The sequence below is a fragment of the Gadus chalcogrammus genome, chromosome 11 (genome assembly GCF_026213295.1).
Source record: "Gadus chalcogrammus isolate NIFS_2021 chromosome 11, NIFS_Gcha_1.0, whole genome shotgun sequence".
In the NCBI taxonomy this organism is placed as follows: Eukaryota; Metazoa; Chordata; class Actinopteri; order Gadiformes; family Gadidae; genus Gadus; species Gadus chalcogrammus.
Window position 1 is genome coordinate 13116535 of NC_079422.1, and position 25061 is coordinate 13141595.

A 25061-nucleotide genomic window follows, 5' to 3' on the forward strand; every position below is an offset into this window, starting at 1 on the left:
TGCCAACAGTTTTCTAAAAGCTCTAGTGGGACCAAACACGAGGGGGTATCGTCTCTGTCTTTGAAGGTTTCTTCCTCTAGCTTTATTTATTTATGATACACTCTCGCCCCACATCTCTCAGCCCTTCTTCCTCTCACAAACGCACTCCAACCGCTGCATGCATCCATCACCATGTTTACCTCCTGCAACTCAATAGTGGCACTGAGCAATAATTTGACCCAAATTGAGCAGGATATACAGTGTAGAATTACCTTGAAATGCTTAAAAAGGATGCCATGCTTTGTTCAATTTATTTATTTTTTACTTGGAAAGATACAGTTTATTGTTGCATCGTGCAGCAATTATGAGCCGACACTGAGAGACTCCCCTGCAAAATTATGTGCAATGTTTATTATAAGAGACCCCTTCCTTTATACCAGCAAGCCATCCTGAGGAGGGGAGACAATGGTTGTGCTACCTCTCAAGTTATCTATATTTTCTTTCCTAACTTGTTTGGTCAGACTATTGTGTTTTGATGCTGCATTGGGCTGCATCCAAATTCTGCTCCATGTGTCGTAAATCATCATGGAACTAGATGGAAGATAGATGTGTTTACAAGCGTAAGAGAATATGTTAGATGAAGAGAGAAATATACTATTCTGCTCCATTGTATTAGCTTTCTGAATAAATAAAAATTGCAATGCGTTTCAGTTTGAGGATGATCGGAAGACAAACAAACAGGATATTTACAATGTGTCAATGGCTTCAATCACTAGGAAGATAGAGATCCCACAAACACACTTGAACAATAAGTACATGGCTCTGACCGACCAAATGTTTTGGGGCAGCAATGTGAGGTTTTGTGACTATACGTACAGTGCCTAGTCTAATGGGTTTTCCTTGTTTGTTTCCCGTTTTCCCAAAGACTTATATCGTGGGAATCATCATCTCCATATGTGGGAACGTGCTCATCAGCGTCTCACTCAACATTCAGGTAGGAAACAGTAAGCGTTGTCAGCTCCACAGCACAACAGAAACACCACTAATACAAGGGGAGCTGTGAGATTGTGTACACAGTGTGTATACAAACTCTCATACCATTGCTTGTTTTGGCCATATTTTCAGTTTGCCTTAAAATTGCATTATTAATTTATTATATTCATATGATATAGACCACACATTTTCCTTGGATTCATTTGATTGTTTTCCCAGATGTTTTAGTAGTTATTAATCTAATGTTGAGCTGATCGACGGAATGTCTGTCTCTATATGAACGCATACTCTACAGACTTAAATCCCAACTGTAGCCATGTGTTTAATCAACAAAGTGTCACTTAAAATATCGAAATAATATCGATTACACTGGGGATTAGGTCCAATATGAAACACAATCGCATGAAAAAAACTTGCTTGCATCTCACTATTTTACCTGCCTCTACAGGAACACGTAGACACGAACAATTACATAACATGGAAACACATGTTGCATCTCTAAAACATTTCCCACTTGACCTCAGAACACAGTAGGGTTCTTTCAGGCTTTGACAAAGGGCTATATAAATATTGTGTGGAACACCATTGTTCACTCCATACATAAATTCTCTGATTTGATGTGATATGGTGATAGGTTGCCCTGTGCTTCGTGTGAAGAGACAACACTGGCCCCACCACAGAGGAGGGATACACTAGTCTTTAGAACCCCTTTCCAATGTGGAATGGGATATCTGATTGTATCAATGGAGTCAGGCCAAGTGTCCTCATGAACAATGCACACTAACAAAACAGCCAAACTCCTATTTAGTGGTTTGCTCCTTATTTCCAGACATTAAAGCATGCATGCATTTTAAAAGGAAATAAAATAAAATAAAAAACAAAAAAACAATAAAACTTGAATTATATGTATCACCTCTTCCTTTCAGGATCATCGCTCAAGCTAACTTAAAGACCAAATAAATACTCTTTATTGCATGTGTTATTGCACTATTTACACAATTGCACACAACATTATTTGAATGTTATAAATAAATAATAGCATGGAAAGGAAATCAGTGCCTTCCCCCTCAATGGCTCAGAGATGTTTTTTGTGTCTGAGTGTTTGGTGTCAAGACACCTAGCAGATGTGGGCCATCAGCTACAATGACTATTGGAGGACGGGGCTGTTACGGAAGTCATAGTTTGTGATTGGATAATGCTATCTTATATACAAGTACCATACAAGCTAGATAAATAAGTGATATAACCCAAATAAAGCCACTGGATTAAATATGATCATAATTAAGATGCCATTAAATATGCCCCTGTAAAATATTTGAACTAAATCTGGCATAGTTTCAACTCCATGGTTTTCTAGGGCAGATTACATTTTCAAACTCAAACCTCTTTTAGATTATTTCACCAATCTGCATGAAACTTGTTAATTAGCATCAACAAAGGGATGCCTCCAACCTGTTTGTAGATACATCAAATGAACTTGTTTGCTACCAACGCACAAAACTGTCAACAGTGGACAGAATTTTCCATTAGCGACAGCTCTATATGACTAATAAGTTTCCCATACCTTGCATAACACATCCAGGGCAAATACCACCTCATGGGAAAGTGACAGGCAGGAAGTTAAGATTAACGAAATTAAAATACATATGCTATAGGGTTACCTATATTTAACCCCTCGTAATAATGCATCATCTCATACGCATTTATGGAAGTTAAAATCATTTGGTAGCTGTTCCAAATGGCTCCCACTTATCTAAAAAGACAGGATCACCTAATTGCATACCCCTAAATGATCACTGACTGGCTGGTCGGCATATTAAAATGGAACTAAATTAAACATGTAGAGTTAATACCACAGTAGTCACAAGAACTACCTCCACTGAACCAACAACCTTTTCTTTCTTTGTGGCTGTGCTCAACCTGGCTAATTGCCTGACACTGAGCAAAGCTCGCTCCCTTCATCCTTCCCCTCTCTCTTCTCCTCTCTACTCCCTCCCTCCACCCTTTCCTCTCATTTCTCCTCTCGTCTCCCCTCCTCTCCTCTCTTCTCCTCTCTTCACCTCTCTTCTCCTCTCTCACTTCTCTGCTCGTCTCTCTCTTCTCTTCTCTTATTCTATCTTCTCCTCTCTCCATCATCTTCTGTTCTCTCCCTCCTCCACTCTCTCTTCTCTCCTCTCCTCTCTTCTCTCTTCTCTCCTCTCTTCCCTTCCTCCTCTTCTCTCTCTACTATCTTCTCTTCTCTCTCTTCTCCTCTCCTCTTTTATCTGCCTCCTCTTCTCTATTTTCTATTTTCTCTCCTCTTCTCTCCTCTCCCCTCCTCTTCACTTCTCTCCCTGCTCTTCTCTTCTCCTCTATTCTCTCGCCTCTCTCTTTTCTCTCCTCTCTTCTCTCCTCTTCCCTCGTCTTCACTTCGCCCTCTCCTCTTCTCTTCTCCTCTATTCTCTCTCCTCTCTCTTTTCTCTCCTCTCTTCTCTTCCCTCCCCTCCTCTTCACTTCTCTCCCTCTCCTCTTCTCTTCTCCTCTATTCTCTCTCCTCTCTTTTCTCTCCTCTTCTTCTCTCCTCTCATTCTCCTCTCTTCTCCCTTCTCCTCGTGTGCAGAAGTACACCCATGTGCGGCAGGCGCAGCGAGGCCTGAAGCCCTACTACACCTCCCGGCTGTGGTGGTGCGGCGTGCTGCTCATGGGAGTCGGGGAGCTCGGGAACTTCGCGGCCTACGGCTTCGCCCCCGCGTCTCTCATCGCCCCCCTGGGCTGCGTGGCAGTCATAGGTGGGTGCTCCACCAAGCCTCCCCAGGGTTGTGGCGGCGCTGGTGATGGGGGGGGTTGGTTTGTAGTCTGTCATGTGCATGGACCACTCTTCCACATCCAACTCAACCATGTCGACCGTAATTAGACTTGTAAAGTCATCGTTTTAAATTAGTTGAAACACTCCAATCCAATCCTGCAGTCGGATACCGCATTGTCGAAAAAAGATCCTCACCCGATATGACCTGATGCTCAGCTGCTGCTGTTGAGCCATGAGCCAATCAAGACGGAGCCTGTGCGTGTGTGTATGTGTGTGTGTGGGCGGGTGCGTCTGGCAGCTGTTGAGTGCAAACACGGCGTGGAGAGGACAGGTTAAACATTGAACAGGCTCCAGCCGCACCCCCCCCCTGGCCGGCAGCGGAAGCGGCGAGCGGTGACTCAACGTTATTAATTGCCGCTATTAAGGGTGACAGCGCTCAAATGTTCCTATAGCATTGGCACCCGGCGGTTGAACGCTGTGAATAAAAACAGTGAATGAAGCCACGGGACTGGTTAAGGAGGTTAAAGTGGCCGGGTGATGGGCTCTTTCCCCTGCTTCAGACTCAGCCTTACGAGCAGAAATTACATAAATTTAATTAATAAAATGAGAATTTCAAGGAGACTTGGCACACTTCTGTATAGTAGATATAGACATGAGCCAAGTCCATATAATGGCTGCCCGTTTAAAAATAAAGCGATGGATGAATGACATATTCCGGTCGGTGCGGCCGACTGTATAGAGACTTGTTGCTGGTATCACTCAGCCAGTAATGGTTTTGCGTTGAGGTGCCCTTGAAAGATGGACGTGTGCTGTCTCGGTGTGTTTAGAAGAATCATCGTCTGGGTGGATTAATGAGTCTGAAGGTCGGAGACACCGCTGAATAGAGGCAGACTCCAGAAAGATGTCTGCAGCCGTAACGTCATTCATCCTCAGTATTAACAAGTGGGGCCGGAGTAGCTGTGTGTGTGTGTGTGTGTGTGTGTGTGTGTGTGTGTGTGTGTGTGTGTGTGTGTGTGTGTGTGTGTGTGTGTGTGTGTGTGTGTGTGTGTGTGTGTGTGTGTGTGTGTGTGTGTGTGTGTGTGTGTGAGAGAGAGAGTGTGTGTTTGTGTGTGTGTGGTGAAAGGTCGCCATCTGTCACTGCTGTTGCTCCACCTTTGTAGACGGAGTGATAGTCATCAGCATCAACAATACAGACAGGCGCAAACATACACACACACAAACACACACAGTCGAGCACAGGCATACACACACACACACACACACACACAAACGATGCGTGTACATGTGTGAACCTATTCACATACACTCTCAATCACTCACTCACACATGCAAACACACACACAATCACATGCACGCAAACATTCACAAACACACACACACACACACACACACACACACACACACACACACACACACACACACACACACACACACACACACACACACACACACACACACATACACACACACGGCCTCCTGTGGTTTGGAAGTGCTCAGATCCTAGGACTCTGAGATTTACACTAATAAGGTTAGACAGCACACTGCTACAGGGAGCGAGGGAGGAAGGAAGGGAGGGAGAGGGAGAGGGGAAAGGAAAGCGAAACCTGAATTCCCAGACAGGTGACAAGAGCAGGAGAGGAAGACTAGAGGATGAAGATACTGACAAGGAAGAGCAGAATATTACACCAAGGAGCAGAGAGCTGACGATTGCAAACGTCTCCATCCCAGCCGACCATGGAGGCTTACAGACTCTCTCTCTGTCTCTTCGTTCTTCGCCGTGAGAGGGTGAAGAATTTCCATGGGGATGGCAAATAAACAGGAAACTGTATTCACCGGCGGCAGAGCATTTGTTTACACGTCTAACCCGTAACCCTGGGACACTGCAAAGGTTGAGCAGCAGAATTTCCATTTCACTGTTTCCATGGGGGTGTTTTACAGACAGGAGAGCTGGGATCTCTTGAAGGAGACCTTTGACAACGCCCATGTGCTCGGTGCTGCTAGACACGACCGGAAGATGAAGAGTGACATGGGCACCTTTCAAAAGTAGGACTGTTGCGATGATGCTGCTCTTTGTAACTAATGAAGAGAGACAACAGAAGGATATGCATTATGTACCACTGAGCCAAAGCTTGCTACTGTCACCTGAAAGACAGACGTTTTTATTTATTTGCAGCCTGTGTCAAAACGGGGGGAAACATGAAGAAGAAAAGCCCTTGATGTGGCGTGATTCACCAAGGAGTTATTTTCCCTTCTACTGCACACCTGGGAGGACAGCACTGTGGAATCTGGGTGGAGCTCAGTCATGTGGATGTAGATCCACACCCGCTCATAATACACGCACACACAGACACACACACTTATGCACTCGTACACATGCACACACACACACACACACACACACATGCACTCATCATACATGTCCCACACCAACGCACACATCCAGAATCAGACAGGGGGAGGGGTGTTGACAGCACTCTGGGTGCCCCAGCGGTTCCTCATATTAGAAACCGTGGCGACGTGTCCCGCTCCTTGTTGGGTAACCATGGTTACCTATCAGATCACACCGGCCCAAGAGCGGCGGAGAGAAAGAGCCCCTAAATGTGAGCGCGAACATCCTCGCCAGATAAAAGACCCAGAATCCTCCTTGATCCGGTCCTTGTCAACTGATTCTCTTCGACCTTGTGGCACACGTTGGTGTGTGTGTGTGTGTGTGTGTGTGTGTGTGTGTGTGTGTGTGTGTGTGTGTGTGTGTGTGTGTGTGTGTGTGTGTGTCTGTGTGTGTGTGTGTGTGTGTGTGTGTGTGTGTGTGTGTGTGTGTGTGTGTGTGTGTGTGTGTGTGAGACCCCCCTCGTCGTCTTCCAGCTTTGAACCGTGGCCCCGGGGTCCTGATGGCGTTCCTTCTACTTAAACCCCCGTCCTGTTCCCGGCGCCACCTTTGAGGGCTTTCATCGCGATGTATCGATGCCGCTGCATGACGTAGCGCCGACTCCTTGGATCAACAAGGCTGAATTATAAATTCATAACATGCCAGAAACAAACATTTAATTGGGTGCAGTTTGACTGTACACCCTGTATCCCCCCTCTTTGTATGGTATTTTGATATGTTGTTTTGATGGGAGCGGTTGTGTGTGCGTGGACGGGGCTCCTCTGCTCTGAATATCCTCGGAGGTACAGGGAGGTAATCTCCTCCTGCCTGGCGGAGCAGCAGCTCGTGGGCCGTGCTCCCTTACTATCTGCTCCTCCGTCTGCTGATTGGTCCCATTCAATCAGCCTCAACCTGCCCACACTCTGCCTTAGCGCCGTCAGTCTCCTTCTTTTCTTTCTCACCCCCCCCCCCCTGTCTGCCTCCCAGCAGCGCGTCTGCCTTCCTTTCTCCCGGTTGCTTTCACTCACAGGTGTCTTCTCCCCTCCTAGTTTCCGCCAGTATTTACCGCTTCATTGGCCTCCGTTCTGCGCTCGCCTGTCTGGGCCGGCTCTGCCTATCAGACCGCTTGTCAAGCCAGGTTTTTTGTTCAACGTCTCCTCCCCTGTTACCAGCGGCTGCCTTGCTGTGTGATCCGTCACGGGTCATTTCAGTTAAAATCAGGGTTGTTTATTCTCTGAGATCCCTTTGGCTTCCCTGAGCGTTTGAGAAGCGCGAGGGAAAGCTGATTGCTTTTCAGCTTAGCGATTTCATGACAATCATATTGATGAATGGCTTCATAAAATGCGGTGTAGAGTTGCATGTTTATTTCAAGCTCCCCAGTCACTTGCTGATGTCATGATGCCGTTTGGAAATCTTAATAAGCCCTATTTATCTTCTTTGTTTTGACAGGATTGCGCCTGGCTGTATGGTATATGTAGGCGCCTTCACTGGCAACTTTTTTTATAATCGTAAAGCTATAGAACAATAATTTATTTAGTTTTCATTTGGGGGGTTGTATTTTAATATGTAGTGTGTTTGTGTGTGTGTGTGTGTGTGTGTGTGTGTGTGTGTGTGTGTGTGTGTGTGTGTGTGTGTGTGTGTGTGTGTGTGTGTGTGTGTGTGTGTGTGTGTGTGTGTGTGTGTGTGTGTGTGTGTGTTTGTATGTGTGTGTAAGAGGGAGTTTACAGGGAGGAGCGATATAGCAACATAAAATATAATAATAGCATCCAATCCTGCAACATAATTGCTGTTGTTTGTATTGTTTTGTGCCAGTATTCAATCAGCGCCGTCTTGGCCTCATACAGCGAAACACAATTAGTGAAACATCAGACTTAAAATACTTTAATTGCTTATTCATTATTACACCCAGGACGTTTTTCTAACGTCCTGGACTGGGTGCCGGAAACCATTTACTGAACCGTTATGGAGATATTCCACCCAGAAGGGATTTTAAGAAGTGTATGTCTAAAAAGTGTTTATTGGAAACATTTGTATTCACTTTTGACACTTGGTTACTTCCCACCAGGGAAAATGTACTAGTGCTGGCCAGGTTTATGTTTGGGATTAGCCACCTTGCATTTACACCTCCCAACCGCCACAACATGATTGGTAGTAAACAAATATGACACGAAAGTAAGTGAACCGCCCCTTTCAGCCAGATTGGAGCTGGTCGGATATCAGAGTTTCTTTATTATGAACCTAAAGTCTGATTCTCCTCCTCTAGCGAGCGCCATCATATCGGTGGCGTTCCTTAAGGAGACCCTGCGAGCCACAGACATTGTCGGTAAGCAGAATGAGATGGTTCTAAAACCCTTTGGAACGTGTTCATCAGCATTGGTGGTCTGAAACATTTTTCTGGTGTATCTCTCTCTGCTAGGCGGCATCCTGACAATAACAGGAACCTATGTCCTGGTGACCTTTGCCCCCCATAATTCAACGCACATCACTGCCATGCTTGTCCAGTACTATGCGATGAGCTTGACCTTCGTCATTTACCTGGTATGTATCCCATCCCAACACCCAACCCCCAACCCCATCCCCGCCCCACTGACCTGTAGTGTGTTAGGTTTAGAGGGCTGCTAAACTTCCCCTTTAACTGTTTTTTTCTTTAAAGCTTAGCTTGAGGTATGTCATGTTTTGGGTTTTCTTTAACACTATTTGTACAACCAATGATTGATGTTTATGGAGGAAAATTAATAATGGAAAATCTGCCTGTTTTATTGAATTCACACAATGTCAACTCCTGCTCAGCATCAAATAGTCCATACATTTACAACAAAATGACATTCAATAACATAGGGCTTACAATAGGATGTTTAACACTCTGTTTTGTCTTATTTCCTTGCAAGCTACTACTGTTTTTAAATTGAGGTTCAGGACCAGGAGAGCGATCTATACTAATTGAATTACCCTTCAGTGCACATAGCAAACCTAATCTTGCTCCCAAACACACAAGTCCCCTTTGATTTGCTTCAGCTAATTGGCTCTTTTGAAATGGAGCTACAAAGATCGCAAAAAAATCGATCAAACTTGTTAAATTTGTCACGCTGTGTTGAATAATTAAAACCATCACAGGAGAAATTTACAGTTGACTTCTGTTCATCATTTTTCTTCATCATTTCATTAATTTCTAAATCACATGTCTTGCGGTTGGGACCATAGCAAGCATATTTCCCCACTATGAAATATGGAGTCAATAGCGACTGTTAGCACAATCTGTTCAGAGTTGGTTGAATGTTCATTCTCAGCTGTCCTGTGTGCCATTATTTCAAGGGTGCCCATAGAGTTCCGTGGATAATTGGAAAAATAGATTTTTGTCACCCTTGACTTTCTTTCCAGCAAAGTGAATCCATTTGACCCTCGGAGGCGAGTCATATTCCTCCAGCCTTTTCCAGCTCAGCCAAGGTGCCCTTCAGGTTCACTGTTAGTCCTTTGCAGAACAAAAAACTGTTTATCTTTAGTGTGCCATGACCAACCCCCATGATCCCTTACAATGTATATAATATAGACACGTATATTTGCTGTATATACATTGTAGGTTGGTTTGAACGTGTGAAGGTGACAGCTCAAAGCTCATCCAGGGCCACAGAGGTCTTTGGTCTCCTGTGTTTGGCTTTCAATCGTTATTCAGGACACGCAGCGGTTCCCCATACACACACGCACACTCACACTCACACTCACATTGACACACACACACGCACTCACAGACACACACACACACACACAAGCACACACACACACACACGCTCACTTTTTGACGACATATAAGCCCATAGCGGAAAGATATAACTGGATGGAGAGATGGAAAGATATGGATGGAGAGGTAGATAGATGGAGAGGTAGAGCGATGGATGAGAGCTGGATGGACAGATGGATGGAGAGATGCAGTAGATGGATGGTTGGATGGATGGAGGGAGAGGTAAATGGTAGGCGAGGTGGATGGATTGATGGACCTGATGAATGGATGAATGCGTGTATTGCATCTGTTGTCTAGTGAAGCCTGTGGTATAACTGATTGATTGGATGTTTTCTCCCAGCCCAGGGAATGCAGTGTGAATACTCATCAGGTGGCATTCAACCGCGGGAGATATGCCACCAATTAATTATGTAATCACGTAAATGAGAAAAAACCAGGGGGAGGAAATTAAATATCCTTTGAGTGCTTCGTTCTAAATCTCCTCAACGATTGTCTGGAACTGCCAATTGTATACGGACCACGTTGTGACCCTTCAGAATCTATTATCCGAACCATGGCCAACAGATGAGGAACTCTCCTTAACATCTCTACATTTCAAGAATTAAATTAAATTGATTGAGCAAAAATCCAATATACATATTGTAATTTAACCCCCAACAGCGAGAACATGATTTAAGGGAGAGTGTATATTTAACACGGACTAGCACACTCCATCCAGCCACAGCTGTGGTAGGAGCGCAGGAGCTTCTTCATCAAGCCGGTGCTATAGTACTCGCAAGGACAGCCCGGGGCCTTTCCCATTAGAGGCCGGCCATTCATTTAATTTCTGTGCCACAGACATTTGTTTCAATTAAATCTCTGTGCTTTGGTCTGCCCACTGTGTCTGAGGCTGAGGGGATGGAAGTCACGACTCCGTGGCCACGGTTCCACCAATTGGTCGCAGAATGTTTAGCAGCTGTTGGACGGAATAGTTTGTGTGTGTGTGTGTGTGTGTGTGTGTGTGTGTGTGTGTGTGTGTGTGTGTGTGTGTGTGTGTGTGTGTGTGTGTGTGTGTGTGTGTGTGTGTGTGTGTGTGTGTAATATAAGTTCCTGCCCTGGGACTTTGGATGGAAAAAGAGCAAGCTGCTATCATGGTACAATGCATCTCCTCCTCTTGAGACTAACGCCTTTGTGTATATTTTTCATGACAAATCAACAAACACGTGCGTCAATATACAGAGCATTTCTCCATGGAGTGTACGCATGAGCGACCTTTAGACGACCGTCTTTGTGACCGCTATTTCTCCCTTCCCTTTCTAGTTCGTGGAGGCGGTCCTGTTCTGCGTGCTGCTCTACCTGTACAAGATGCAGAAGCTGAAGCACGTGGTGGTGGTGCTGCTGATGGTGGCCTTGCTCGGTACGCTACTAATGCACGTGCACCGCTGTGTGACGGAGAGCGCGCAGGTGACGGACTTCACCGTCGTAGTAGGCCGCCCAAGGATTCACTGTTGCCTGGCTACCAAAAACAGACCCATCATGATTCCATTATCTGGCTCCAAAACCATAACCAAGAGGTCTGGCGCCGGTGCGGACAGAACGCTACATTTAGGGGGGTAGGGGGGGCTGTGTTAGTAGTGGTGGTTCCGCAGTGGTAGTAACCGTGGTATCCGTGGTACATCAATTTGGATCAATTTGTTGTCGAGCGTTCGCTGGCCGGGCACATGTGCCAGATGTAATCACAGGAGAGAAACAGACTTTCCGAAAAGCCTGTTATAGAAACGAGTACATGTGTTGGATAATTCATTTAAACTACTATATAGCTGCCCGTGCGCCTCCCTGTTCTAGGAAATATCGCAGTTAATCAATGCGAGTGCTATGATATCACTGATAACATGCTATCCTTACAGAGGCAAATTACATTCCACTTTCATCGCCACATGTTACAATTATCTTTTAATGGGGTGCAGTTGTATTAAAGTGTTAAATGTTTTGACACCATGAGCTCCAGGATCGTTAATAATGATTACAATAATACACAAAGTGCATGGTGACTTTCAGGGGATAAAAACACTGCTATGTATTAAGTGTTATGGGCTGTGTGCTGGCAGCGTCGATGACGGTGATCTCGGTCAAGGCCGTGTCCGGGATGATCACAGAGTCCATCAAGGGCAACCTGCAGCTGCTGTACCCCATCTTCTATGTGATGCTGGTCGTCATGGTCGCCTCCTGTGCCTTCCAGATCAAGTAAGTCTTTCTCTCTCCGTTTATTTAGCTCTCTCAACCCCCTTTGTCAATCTGAGTCGGCTTCAATCCCCGAAAATCACTAGACATAACAACCGATTTTATGTGTACTCTCCAGTATTCTGATCCCGAATAAAATAAATGGATCGACATTAAAATGACCCTTTCTGTGACCAAAGTCATTATATTAGCTTTTTTTTCTGTTGCTAATAAAATAAACACCCTCTTTTTTTTGTTCCACCACAGATTTCTCAATCAGGCAATGAAAATGTTTGATGCCACAGAAGTTGTCCCAATCAACTTTGTTTTTTTCACTGCAAGCGCCATTGTTGCAGGTAGGTCCACTCCAAAGCTATCTATGTTAATATCTAGGTATCCTTCACCCATCTCATATTCTAACTAGTTTGACATATCTGATTGGAAATACGGTGTAGAAAAAGTATCACCTCAGCTTCTATGTTTCCACGGGTAAGACGAGAGAAGGGAAGGAAGCCACAGCTCAAAGACAGTGATTTTGATTTCCTGAAACTTGAATCTAACGGAGCTAACACACCCTGCAGGGCCCATCCTTGGTTCCCTCTTATTGATGCATAGAACAATAACTGGCAGAGGAATTGTCAGTGCAACACGCAGTGAAATGGTGAGAGGAGCGGTGCCGCTAACAGCCTGTGGTGTTAGGAAGTGGTTACACTGTGCCAGACTCATCACAAGGTCCAATCGCCACCAAAATAATTGAACGAATGTACAAATTGGAAAACAACCGAGAAAAGAAAATAGACACCGGGGCACCATATTGGAGAATGTTGTAAAGTTGGCGCCGAGGGCAGAATGCATAAACTCTGATGCGTTATGGGAAAATACGCTAGCAGATGCAACCATGTCACTTTAGTGCCACTGAAATCAGTGCCATTGACGCAAATGGGTGGGTTGAATCTCGGCTCACTTTCAGTTGGATGAGAGACTGTTCAAGTCTGCCATTTTGTGTCTAGGACTAATGTATTTTTTATATCGTCCCTGCTTGTGTCCTCCTAATAAATAGGTTGTTGGAACAAATTATCTGGATTTCTCTTTCGTAACCCGTAATGCAATTTAAACAAGTGCTTCACTGAAATGTTGAAATGGTTTTTCATTCTGCGTATTCCAGGAATAGTGTTTTACCAGGAGTTTGACGGCCTGGCTCCACTGGACATCTGCATGTTTCTCTTGGGGTAAATATTGAGTCAGTGTCACACCCAGTTATATTGCGCTACAGACACGCAGGCTATTCATTCAACCCGTGACATCCTTTTATTCTCCTGCAGCTGTCTCTTGTCTTTCTTCGGCGTGTTCCTGATAGCCAGAAACAGAACACAAATAAAACCGCAAGATCGCACTTTTATCACAATGGATAAAGTCCCTGGTAAGCATGTTGGCGAGATCCATTTGATCACTGGTCGAGCTATGCGCTGGCAGTCCATCTCTTGCTCCCCTCTGCTGCGCTAATGAGGCCTGCTCTCTCCGTCTGGACAGGAAGAAGGTACACAGAGTCTGTCCAGCCCGAGGCCAGCACTTCAACATATGGATCCCTGGCAGACAGGTTTATGTGCAGCAGGGCTGGCCAATCAGACGACGGCTAGAACCATCTGTTGGACCTTCTTGAGTGGCTGTGCTGCCCTCCCTGCATTCGCTGAAGGCAGCGCACTGCGAAGAACTTTATATAAAAGAAAAAATATATTTATTTCAAAAAAGGAATTGTAGTGTGTATACATTTATATATATATGCGCACAAATCAGTGGTATTTCTGGCCACATCTCTGATATTTCATTTTGTGCCATAATTTTTTGTTTTAACATTAACAGTGGCAGAAATATGACTTATGCCTGAAGCAAGTATATTATTTGAGTTAATATTAATAAGAATAAGATTCTGCCTCAGGATAAAATGCATAAAGAATGCACAACAGATCAAAAGTAAATCTTCCAATCTTCCTTGTTTTCTTTGAAGAGACCAACCACCCCAACCAACACAATCCGTTATGGCTTTATTAATATAGATATTTTTTACAGCTCTAAATATCTCCATAACCACAGCAATGATGTAGTGTAATTGTATAGAGGATACAGGAAAGTATGTGACGTTAAACATTGTCTACAGATCGCGTAAAGCCATGCGGTTTAAGTCAGTGCATTTGTGCCCTCTTCTGGCAGAAGGAGGTAATGACAATGGTCAGGCATACTGCTGCTTCTGGTTCAAATCACGGCGCACCCAATAAATTATTAAGGGACTAACGTTTGCATAATATTCATTAAGCATCCATTGAGATTGATTAACAAGAGGTAATTGTCCCAGAATACTGATAAAGTAGGATAACTTTCGTGTAACAATGAGATGAAGCAAAAAGGTGTGTTCTGCAACTTCCTTTTTTGTACCACATTATAAAGCTTAGTGAGCATTTTCTCTGGGTAGACCTCAAATCCTCACAGCTCACAAAGGCAGCCCATGAAATCCCTTGTTATTGGTTTATAAGCACATTTTAATAACCTGCCATAAACAGCCATCTTTACCTCAGGTCACCATGTCGACTGCACAGCAAAGTGTTAGGAAAAGTTAAGCGTTGCCAAGCAACAACCCTCTAATTTACCTCCTACACATGTGTGGGCACCCAGGGTTCATGCAAGGTGGAACTTCACCAATAGATACATTTTAATGCCCCTTCTGCATACAGGCTTGACTTTGTTGATGGATTGGTTACACTGCAGGAAAATGGAGAGATGCAATTCGGCTTTCGTTGGCAGTCTAAAGAGACTCAAAATCGCTGGCTCAGATTCAGATCAAACGAGGACTTTATTGGAATGGCTCAAATATTGTTTCGGATTTTCTGATCTTTAAATTTCAGGCCATTGGAAGATTTTCTGATGAAAAGGAATTTAAAGATTACCACTATTGGGAAAAGGAAAAGTCATCATCACATCAAATATCTTGAGCCAATCTTTTGGAAAAAATACAAAAATAAAAGCTATCGTTTAAACAGAAGAATGGCATGTTTACTTCCTCACCCACATGTCAAATTAAATGGTATCCTTTTCTATGTTGCTCAAGGGTGCAATAATGTCCAACGCTTCTCAAATAAACCACCAGAAACTCATCTTGTATAACTTAAGGGCAATGTAACTTACGGAGGGCTTGTCTCAGTGCCCCTCGCGGCACCCACCAACGGGCTTGGCGGGCGGCCCCGGGATCAGGCCTCCAGGTTGATCTTGGCCCAGCGGTAGTGGAGGGCGCTGGGGTTCCTCAGGAGGACCAGGCCCCTCCGCTCCGCGGGCTGAGCCATCAGGGTGTGGACCAGGCCCTCCAGGCTGACCAGGCCCAGCGCCTCACCGCAGCCGGCCGAGAGGGAGAAGTCTCCCTGGGTGACCCAGCCCAGCGTCACCCGTGAGCAGTGCGCCGTGACGCTGGGCAGGGGCTCGGGCCACAGGCCTAAGACCAGGTTTGCGGGAGACGCGGCAGAGGAGGAGGAGGAGGGGCCTTCAGCCGGGGCGGGGGGGCAGGAAGGGCTGGCGGACGTCTGGCCCGCCGCCGCAGGGAGCGAGCAGGCTGCTAGGGCCAGGGGAGAGTCGGGGTGCGGGTCGGGGGCTTCCGGAGTGGGGAGCGTGGTGGAGGACTTGGGGACCGGAGATACCTTCTTGCTGCCCTTCTTGCCGCCCTTCTTGCGGCGCTTCACCTTGTTCTTGAAGCGGTCTTTGTGGGGGTGTTCCAGGGGGCCGCTGTAGGCCTCTTTCTTGTCGCCCAGGCGCTGCAGGTCCTCCTGGGTGGCCACGCACACCTGGGCATGGAGCTCCGGGCGTCCCTTGGACAGCAGGGACAGGCGCACCCACGCCAACGCCCTCACGTGCGCGGCGAGCAGCGCGGCCCCAGACGCGGCGTCGAGAGGCGCCTGGTCCCGGGCGCGGAGAGCCCTCTGACCTTTTGCAGTGGTGGGCCGGCACCAATTGGAGAGCAGCTTCAGAGACTTCCTGTTCCTGGAGGGAACGCCAAGGAAAACCAAATCAGACTTCGTAGACGGAGCCAAAAAATAAAGAAATGGGAACTCCCATATATTCCTTTCGATGCACCGTTCCATAGTTCTCTTCCCTCCCTAAGGGGACAGATGCAACTCTTCACCAACACTAATCTCGGTGATGAATTACAGCAATTTGTAGCAGAGCCTACGCTGGGTATTCTCATCACCGACGCTACGATGAAGACGAGAGTCATGCATCACTCCTGTCAGAAAGCTCTGCACGCATATCGGGGAATTAGAAACCAAGAGGAAAAAGTAATCAGTGATTAATATGCAAGGCCTCGGAAACAGCACAGAACTGCTTCACCCTGATCCAGGGGACTTTTTAAAGTCAATTGCAACAATATTATTAGAAGTGTGATTTAGTGGGCGGGTTTGTTAAAGGAATCTTGGAGGGAAACTCACAACGCGTGTTCTTATGGGGAAGAAGAGCGAAATCCCCCTGGATTGATTCATCCAAAGTCACTAACGATACATAATAAACATAACAAACATAACATATAAACCAAATCGACATCTTGGTTTCAGATTAGAATTTGCGATGTTAAGTTTGGTGGACAATTCAAACCAACAGCTAACGATAAAATGACCTTTAGTTCAATACGACCAAAACCACAAACTATGCCGGAATTATCAGTTTTTTTTTATAGAATGTAAAACCTTTCATCAATGAAACATGCAAGCGGCGAGAAGCCCCGGCTCACCCCGTCATTCCCTCCACACACACATGATCAAAGGCCCTTTGAGCCCTACCTCAGGACACTGGAGCCGCTCTGCACCGCTGTCTCCGGTCGCGGCCGCCATCCAGGCTCCACACCGCCCTGTCCTCGCCTCTCCTCGACGCCGCCGCTGCTGCTGCTGCTGCTGCCCACCTCCGGGGCCTCGCTCGTGATGAGCTCCCACTCCTCCACCAGCTGTTGCCAGGGGCAACGGAACGGAGCCAGACAGCCATGTTTTATGTAATTGGTCCTTTTGGCAGGCGGGCGCCTATGGATGTGAGGTCAGGAGGTCAAGCGCTTGTCGAAACAGCCAGGGCTACCCTTCCAATTTATGGAACACGTCAGGACATCATGACTCATGGCGCGGCGGGGTCGGAGAGAACCACAGCCTCGTTATCGTCTCCTCACCTCCCTGGCGGCACGGAGGGATGGAACTTAACTTCCGTTCCCTCCGCTTTGGCCGCTTGATCAACGTTGTACAACGCTGCGGTATAAAAATACACCACACATTAGAACTGAGGACAGCTATTCCTGGAGTGGCCTTGGAAGGCAAATATTAGGCAGAAATGTTAATTGACATCCTGTTCTGAAGTTAAGGTCCCTCTGGGGGAAAGGAGACACCCTGTGCTGTGATTAGAAACAAACATTACATGTCACTTAGCAGAGCCATGAGAAAAAGTATGTGACCTTCTTCTATAAGTTTGGCTGAAAGTGGAGCTATACTTCTGACAGGGTCTGAACGTTTTGTCACAGAGTTATTTATATCATCTGACAATTGGAGCATTATGGCAAACTCCATCAAACCCATCACTCATGGGATGGAGCCCTTTGTTACGTCAGAGCAGAAAAAAGCTGTGGGCTTACCAACCCAGTCTTGCTTTCTTCCTTTGAGCTGCCTGAACATGAACAGACAGACACAAGACCCTCACAAAGAACAAATAACTCCCGGCCTCAGCTTTGAGTCCTCTTGGTGACCTTCTGACCTCTTGAACTTGTTCAGGAGCTCTGTCTCCTGCTCCCCCTGGAAGCAGACCCCGGCAGGGCAGTCTGGGAAGTCGTGGGGGAAATGGGGGGCTCCTTTGTTCTGGGAGTGTTTCAGGCTCATCTTCAGACCCCCAATACGAACGCCTCGGTACACCTAAGCAGGGAGAAACATCGCAGCAGAGGGTTAAAGCTAGGGGAAGCCATTGGGGAAACCGACCAGAGTAAGCTACATTAATGTCATTCGGGGCAGAATGAAATGATTGGATGGGCATATTATAGGGCATTTAATTTAATGATTGCTGTCGGGATATAAACAAACAAAATAAAGCTTCTAAAAGAAATTGCCGAACTTTAATGAATGGAAATTAAATAAATTGATTCGCTGAACAAAGCAAATGTGAAAAGGAATGCTCTTCCTACTCAATTATTAATTTATGTTTACCACGATTTTATATTACACCATTTATTATTACCATCCTCAACAACCGGAAAAAAAAGAAAAGAATATATACATGAAGAATTGTAAGTTTAAAAAACTGAATCATTTGACTTGATTCAAAAGCATCTGTAGTCTTTTAAGTAAGGTTAAATGACAAAGCTCAATTTGCCATTATACCATCAACAATATGAGCATTGGTCTTGAATCACCATGTATTGCACAGTAGAACCGTCTGTCCTGTTTCTCTCTCTGATTTGCTTCTTCCGAATTACACACACACACACACACACACACACACACACACACACACACACACACACACACACACACACACACACACACACACACACACACACACACACACACACACACACACACACACACACACACACACACACACACACACACTTCAAAGTAATAGTGTGAGAAGTGGCTACTAGGACAAGAGAAGTGTGGAGGTACTCACCAGTGGGACCCAGAAGGCCATTCCCCAGCCCTTGGGCAGCAGCAGATCCCACCCGGCGCCCCAGCCGCTCATCTCCTGGCCCACCTGCTTCCCAGGCTGCTGCACCATCAGCACGGGCACCCGGCTCTGCGGCGGGGTGGGTCTCAGCCTGGAGCCCGGCACCAACACCTCTCTCTTCCGGCGGTTGATCTCCTGTGGGGTGACGCACTGTGAGATTTGGTGCCTGCGTGACAGCACCCATCCACAGGTTGGCTGTGGATGGGTGTGACAACTTATGTGAATCGTACGTTTTTGGTTAAATACGCAGAATTGTATTTGAGTTTTCATATACATTAACAACACCACATTACCTGTTCGGATAACTTGTTATCGGTGACGTTGTCGCGTACAAAGCGGTCCCACAGGGAACTCTGACAGCAGTGCTCGGGTACCCCTTTCAACATCAGTTCCCTTGTCGTCTCGTCAATATCTAAAGGACAGTGATATCGCTCCAGTCACCGGGATGTGCAACGCTACTGTTCAGTACTCCGCATCAAAAAACCGCATCAATGAGAGGAAAATCATGTGCAACTCTTGTTAACTGAAAGAGGAATTCTATGGGCCGCTACAACATTATTTATTAGCTAATGGTTAATATGCCATAGTGACTGATAGCCATGGTCTTTGTTTGTATTGTGTGTCAGGGACCATGCAGATTATTACATGTTTAAAAAACACCCATCAGATATGCCACATCCGTGTCATGTTTTGTCCCCAAGAATTGCTCTTCCAGCCGAGACGGGTGGAGCACATGTGGAGTCAGTGTCTCACATTGGGTCACCGAGGGCTAGGCTCGAGCACAGGGTCCTGCCAGGATTCGAACCTGGCACATCTGCATGGCCAGGCAGAGGCTCCCCAGGAGCTCAGAACCAGATGTGTACTCAGTGAACCAGCCCCGGCGCTACACCCAACACACCCATATACCGTCGGGGGACCGGTCGGATCCACTACAGCTGGCAGCGATAAACGTACGTAGCGTGAACAAAGGACACTGGGGGAACGACCGTAATCTCATATAAAGTGTAACCAGATTCCTCGGGATTGATGTGTTGCGCACAGTGCTTGTTGTGCACGGCATGTGTGGCTAGTCCACCACCGTTTCTGAGGCCAGATTGTACCTTGGTCCGCAGAAACGACAGACAAAGCTTGGGTTCTCTTCTGGGGCAGGGCCAACCTGGGGTCCTCCACATTGAGACCCAGCACTGTGCCTGGCGGGACCTCCCCTGTGGAGCAGACACCTGTGGAAAGGAGTCTGGGTCAGGAACGCATGCCGTGTATGGCTGTGTAGCACAAGGTCCTCTTAGGACCATTTGGGCTCCATAAGATTCAAGCCCCAGGTACAAATGTGTCCTCTGGATTAGGGATGGGTGATATGGCCTAAAATCCATATTGCGATATACATTGCAACCTATTGCGATAACGATATATATCACGATATATAAATCATAATAGAACCATTTCAGAACAGGTTACATAGACTCTAAGGAAAGCCAAACTGCTAAATGTATAAAACAAAAGAAAGAAACTTAGTAGGCCTATGTCGTTTTGAGAACATTTATTGTGCAAAACTGTAATCATACAACATAATGTTGTAGCTGCAGAGACTTTAACAAAGAAAAAAATCTTCTGTGTAATGACGTATGCTTCTCTTAATTAAATTAAAACTGGTGGTGTCTTGTTAATAAAGAAACGCATACTGTGAATTAGGTAAATACGTATTAGGCATGGCTATTTTAAATAAAGAGAAATCTTCCAAGTGTGTGCAGATACTTGATATTAAAACATAAAGGTGCAAAGTGAACGCATACAATTTTAAACTGAACATGAAATTAGGGCAATGACCAGCTCCTCCGTTTCGCCTTCAGCCATATTTGCTTAGATGACGATGATGCGTTGAAGCCGGTTGCAGCTCATGGCTCTTTAAATTTCGAGGGTCGCGGATGATGCATTGCAGCCGGTTGCAGCTCGTGGTTCTTTAAATTTCGCGGACGATGCGTTGCAGCCGGTTGCAGCTCGTGGCTCTGTTTAAATTTCGAGGGTCGCGGATGATGCGTTGCAGCCGGTTGCAGCTCGTGGCTCTTTAAATTTCGCGGATGCAGCCGGTTGCAGCTCGTAGCTCTACCCATGACCCGCTCTTTATATTTCGCGGGTCATGGATAGATCGCGTCAAACATGCATTATCGCGATAGGGCAATATAACTAAAATCTCTATCGTAGGCCATTTTTTATCGTTTATATCGTATATCGTTTATATTGCGCATTCCTAATCTGGATGAAGGAATTAACCGATGGGAACCTGACCTTTGAGTGTCTGGAAGACCTCCGCTTGCTGCCGGTGTAGGGTCATCTGGGCCTGGTCTTTGCAGTGCTGGGGCCACCAAAGGGGAGAGGCCTGGGGTTTGCTCACGGCCTGAAACCATAGCGAAAAGCAACTAACTGTAAAGCTTTGCCAAAACATACTTGACATCCTCAGAGGTTTAAAGCTGAAGGTCGTACATCACAGTCTGTGGCCGCCTCCAGGGCTTCTGTCAGAACAGCGTGAGACTGTGGGCCAATCAGTCGGTACCGCACAACTTCCATGGTGAGGTCACTGGAACAGAACAAACAACTCAACATCCACCTCGGAAAGAACTGCTCCAGTCAGACTGAAATGAATGCATCACCAGTCCCAAATGCACCCTGATCCCGTTTATACTTACTTAATGACTATCCCCGTGGAGGCCGAGGTCCAGGTGACCGGGGCCGAGGGAGGTCTCGTCCCATCGCCGACGATCTTCTTCTCCGGGGGTGCTTCACCGTCCCCGGCACTGCGTTTCCTCTTGGCCCCGGGGCTCTTCTTCGCCTGACGGGGTCCTGGTTTTGAGGCACTGGGGCCCGGCTCCGCAGGCGTGACCACCAGAGCGACGGCCGGGATTACGGGCTCTCTGCACTGGCACACGCTCTGCAGCTCAGGGAAGAGGTTCTGCGGGGGAGCAGGGGTCCTGGGGCATGAGCTCAGCATTGTTGGCTTAAGATGGGCACAGAAAGGGAGCTCTATAGCCCGATTTAAACCCAGATATAACCCCTGAAAAATGATTCAGCACAAAAGTCACTCCGATTCCAGTCTCCATCATCAAACATGTTTGATATTTACGACTGGAATCGGTACGTGATACTGTAGTCTGGCCTGAGTAACGACAGCGGTCCTAAACAGCACGCCTGTCCACCGCTGTAATCTGTGAAAATCAGTCGTTACAAATGTGACGCCTGGCCTGCTTCACAGTTGGACTGTAAAAGTCTTGTAGCATGTGCACTGCTTTACAATCACTGCATGGGTAACAGTTTGAGTCGGTGAACCGACCTGTTTGAGGGTGGGATGGGCCCAGATCCACAGCTGTCTATGAGAGGAGCCCGGTGTCCTGGGCCTCCAGAGGAAGGTCACCGGACCCAGGGGCTGGGAGGGGTACTGGCCTGCTCGGTACACGGTGGCACTGCCCTGCCTCCGCCCGGACAGGGCGAGCACCGCAGCAAACGTAGGACCTGCAGACGGATACCATCGAGTGTATGACTATAAGTATCATGTAGTTACATAACTTAAATTAGAGCTTACCGATATAAGATGCAGTGTATTAAATTGGCTAACCTGCTGCTGGGTCTTTAAAAAAGGGTTCGAATAACCTTTGCTGTGACTAATAAATAATTAAGAAATTATGACTAAGAAATAATTATTATTTGTGTTATGGAAAAAAAGCCTAATAGATGCCTAACGGAAGATCTTAATGACCACTTTAGTAAAGGTGCTCAAATTCTATTGTTTTTAAGATAAATAAGGCTTATTACATTTGTTTAGTTCTTAGAGTAACGGCACACCGCTACTCTAAGTATATTCTAAGTATACTCATGTATTAGCGATGAGGTGCAGGATAGGTGTTCACCTGTGTCCTTGCTGGTCAACTGAGACAGGCAGGCAAGGAGCTTGTCTTCATCTCCCTGTAACTCGATGCAACAGTAGTAGGACAGATCCTGTACAGACAGACAAACACACATGTTCATGCTTACTGTTTCAATGGAGGTTTGATCCAGTGGAGGTAGTACCATCTGGAAATCCCCTCGAGCAATTCTCAAAAACTATACAGAAAATAATCAGGACTTTGAAAATAAAAAAATTGAACACATTTACAGCAGAATTTATGTTAATAAAATTGGAGTAACAACCAAAAGAAACCCTGAGACACATGTAGAGCGGGGCATCAGCATACCTGCAGTAGGCAGTGGTGGCTCATGGCACGGTAGCAGGCACGGTAGCACTTGGCGGTGGGCCGGTCGCCCAGACAGTAGCCCCACTTCTTCAGCATGTGGAAGCGCTTGGCATGCCAGATGTGCGTCTCCAGCCACACGTTCTTCCGCTGCCGCCTGTTGAACTCCAGGAGTAGGTTACCGTGGCGACGGCGGGCCTTGCGGCTCTTGCTCTTGGGCTGCTCCTTCTTCTTTGGGCCCGCCTTGAGACCCTTCTCTCTCTGAGGGCGTAAAGGAAGGTAGGGTTATTAAGCCTTGAGACCCTTATCTCTCTGAGGGCGTAGAGGAAGGTAGGGTTATAAAGCCTTGAGACCCTTCTCTTTCTGAGGGTGTAGAGGAAGGTTATAAAGCCTTATTACACGGGTCTTCTCAATGCCGTGGAACGCTCCGTTCACTTGCATGGGCTCTTCACAACTTCCGGCGGTGAATTATATTTGATAATTCACCGTTGCTAAGAATAGCTGTCATGGCAAACAAAGGACTTTTTGCCTCTAATGACGTTTATGGTATCACTCCGCAAGTAGTCCGGTAACTTGTCAACCCCAGCGTCTTCGGTTGCTAAGCGACGTCAACGTCTTTGGCTGACTATTTCTCTGCTGATTAACACTATGAATGCTGGTAACAAATAAATTGTAAAAAGGCAAACCGTGGGAAGTTATTTTTTCATTTTGGCAAGTAGCTGTGTAATAAGCGGGATAATGTATAGAACGTCGCCGGTCATTATCGAAAATAAGCCCCTTCAGGGCGAAGCAAGACACCTCCGCTGCGCATCGGTGTCCTGTTCGCCTTGTCTGGGCTTATTTTTCCGATAATAACCAGCGTTCTGTACATTATCCCTTACTTAAGACACTTCTTTTTCTGAAGGTGGAGAGGAAGCATTATAAAAACACCCTGGAGGTTGTGCTGAAAAAGAATACGCATTTTTATTTCCAATCCTCTTAGCAAATGGTTCAGAGGCCAGAAATGAAAGAACTACTGTAGTTAGGATTTGCAAGTAATTAAGAGAGTGCCATAAAGAGCAAGATTTTGAATATCAACAATCCCATTACTCTGTGCAAGATGGATCAACTGAACCAATCGGGGATGAGTGGCCAGGAGATATTGGTCATAAATGAGACAGTAGCAGGATAAAATGTAGTTGTCTCAAACAGAGGAAGGAACGCTGTCAGCTGGAGCATATATATCACCCACTGATGGCCAACCAACCGTGCCTATGGTTATAGCCCTTAAATGTTACCTAAAACACTTTGAAGCCTCAGATGCTGACTGTGCACTTGTCTGAGTGAGCAGAAATGAACGGTTCATCCAAATTCCCCAAAAGTGATGCATGTTCATCTTTTCAGAGATGTGTTGTGAATGCTTACCATCCGGGTGGCCACCTCCCTTAACCTGCAAGGCAGCCTCTTGGTGTTGTGGCTCATGGCCCTCCGCCTCATGTGATTAGGAATAGCCCCAGACACATGGCAGCTACCCGTCTCCTTGGTGACCGCTTTCATCATGGCTTGCACTTCTGATGCCCGGGCTACAGCAAAGCCCGCGGCTGGACAGGGACAAGGAGTTGCATCTTGTTCACTTAACCTTTTGACAAGCCTGCTTCAAAAGAGTGTCTATAGCAGTGTGTGTGTGTGTGTGTGTGTGTGTGTGTGTGTGTGTGTGTGTGTACCAGTGATGAACTTTGGCAATTCCTCTTCATAGGCTCCGCCATCTTTCTGATGGCCGCGGACCCATCCCCCACGATCGCTAGGACCTCCCGGAGAAGCACCATAGGTGCTGCTGCTATGCCCTTTGAAAATATGAAAATGTGTTAAATGTGACATTTGAAAAAATTAGTCCGCGTGAAGTGACAACTGCAGATGATAGCCGTATTGTTGCATGGTGTGCACATGAAGGACTAAGGTTACATAAGAGGAAAACTCATGGCTAATAAGAACAAGAGCTATACGCTACCAGACTTCGGCGTTTCCATTCCATTCCAAGAGCCTCCACTCTGTGAGCTGCTAAACGGAGAAGATGTATACTGA

At 46.4% G+C, this 25061-nt stretch overlaps 2 protein-coding genes across 2 annotated transcripts in view; one reads left to right on the forward strand and one right to left on the reverse strand.

Moving 5' to 3' along the window:
• The window catches only part of LOC130392495 (NIPA-like protein 2), a 20196-nt gene extending 5086 nt beyond the window's left edge, over positions 1 to 15110 (forward strand). Inside the window, exons 2-11 of the mRNA XM_056603015.1 lie at positions 905 to 973; positions 3572 to 3740; positions 8386 to 8445; positions 8539 to 8660; positions 11158 to 11254; positions 11946 to 12081; positions 12325 to 12413; positions 13223 to 13286; positions 13380 to 13477; positions 13588 to 15110. Coding sequence (XP_056458990.1) covers positions 905 to 973; positions 3572 to 3740; positions 8386 to 8445; positions 8539 to 8660; positions 11158 to 11254; positions 11946 to 12081; positions 12325 to 12413; positions 13223 to 13286; positions 13380 to 13477; positions 13588 to 13694 — 1011 coding nt within the window. The 3' untranslated portion in view covers positions 13695 to 15110. The remainder of the gene's footprint in view (positions 1 to 904; positions 974 to 3571; positions 3741 to 8385; positions 8446 to 8538; positions 8661 to 11157; positions 11255 to 11945; positions 12082 to 12324; positions 12414 to 13222; positions 13287 to 13379; positions 13478 to 13587) is intronic.
• pop1 (POP1 homolog, ribonuclease P/MRP subunit) lies at positions 14038 to 25055 on the reverse strand. The gene is made up of 15 exons (XM_056602995.1): positions 24988 to 25055; positions 24704 to 24823; positions 24405 to 24580; positions 23004 to 23261; positions 22680 to 22767; positions 22106 to 22284; positions 21465 to 21727; positions 21262 to 21355; positions 21067 to 21175; positions 19884 to 20003; positions 19077 to 19195; positions 18727 to 18918; positions 17821 to 17975; positions 16872 to 17105; positions 14038 to 16077 (listed from the first exon to the last, which is right to left on the reverse strand). The coding sequence occupies exons 1-15, from the start codon at positions 25004 to 25006 to the stop codon at positions 15297 to 15299; spliced, it is 2907 nt and encodes a 968-aa protein (XP_056458970.1). The 5' UTR covers positions 25007 to 25055; the 3' UTR covers positions 14038 to 15296.
• Between the last annotated feature and the right edge of the window lie 6 nt (positions 25056 to 25061).

What these genes read in the sequence shown, in the direction of transcription:
- pop1 (XM_056602995.1), bottom strand. An exon ending in ATTGCCAAAGTTCATCACTG is followed by an intron (nt 24,581 to 24,703) that starts GTACACACACAC and finishes GTCCCTGTCCAG; the next exon opens with CCGCGGGCTTTGCTGTAGCC. An exon ending in TGTCGTTTCTGCGGACCAAG is followed by an intron (nt 19,196 to 19,883) that starts GTACAATCTGGC and finishes ACTGTCCTTTAG; the next exon opens with ATATTGACGAGACGACAAGG.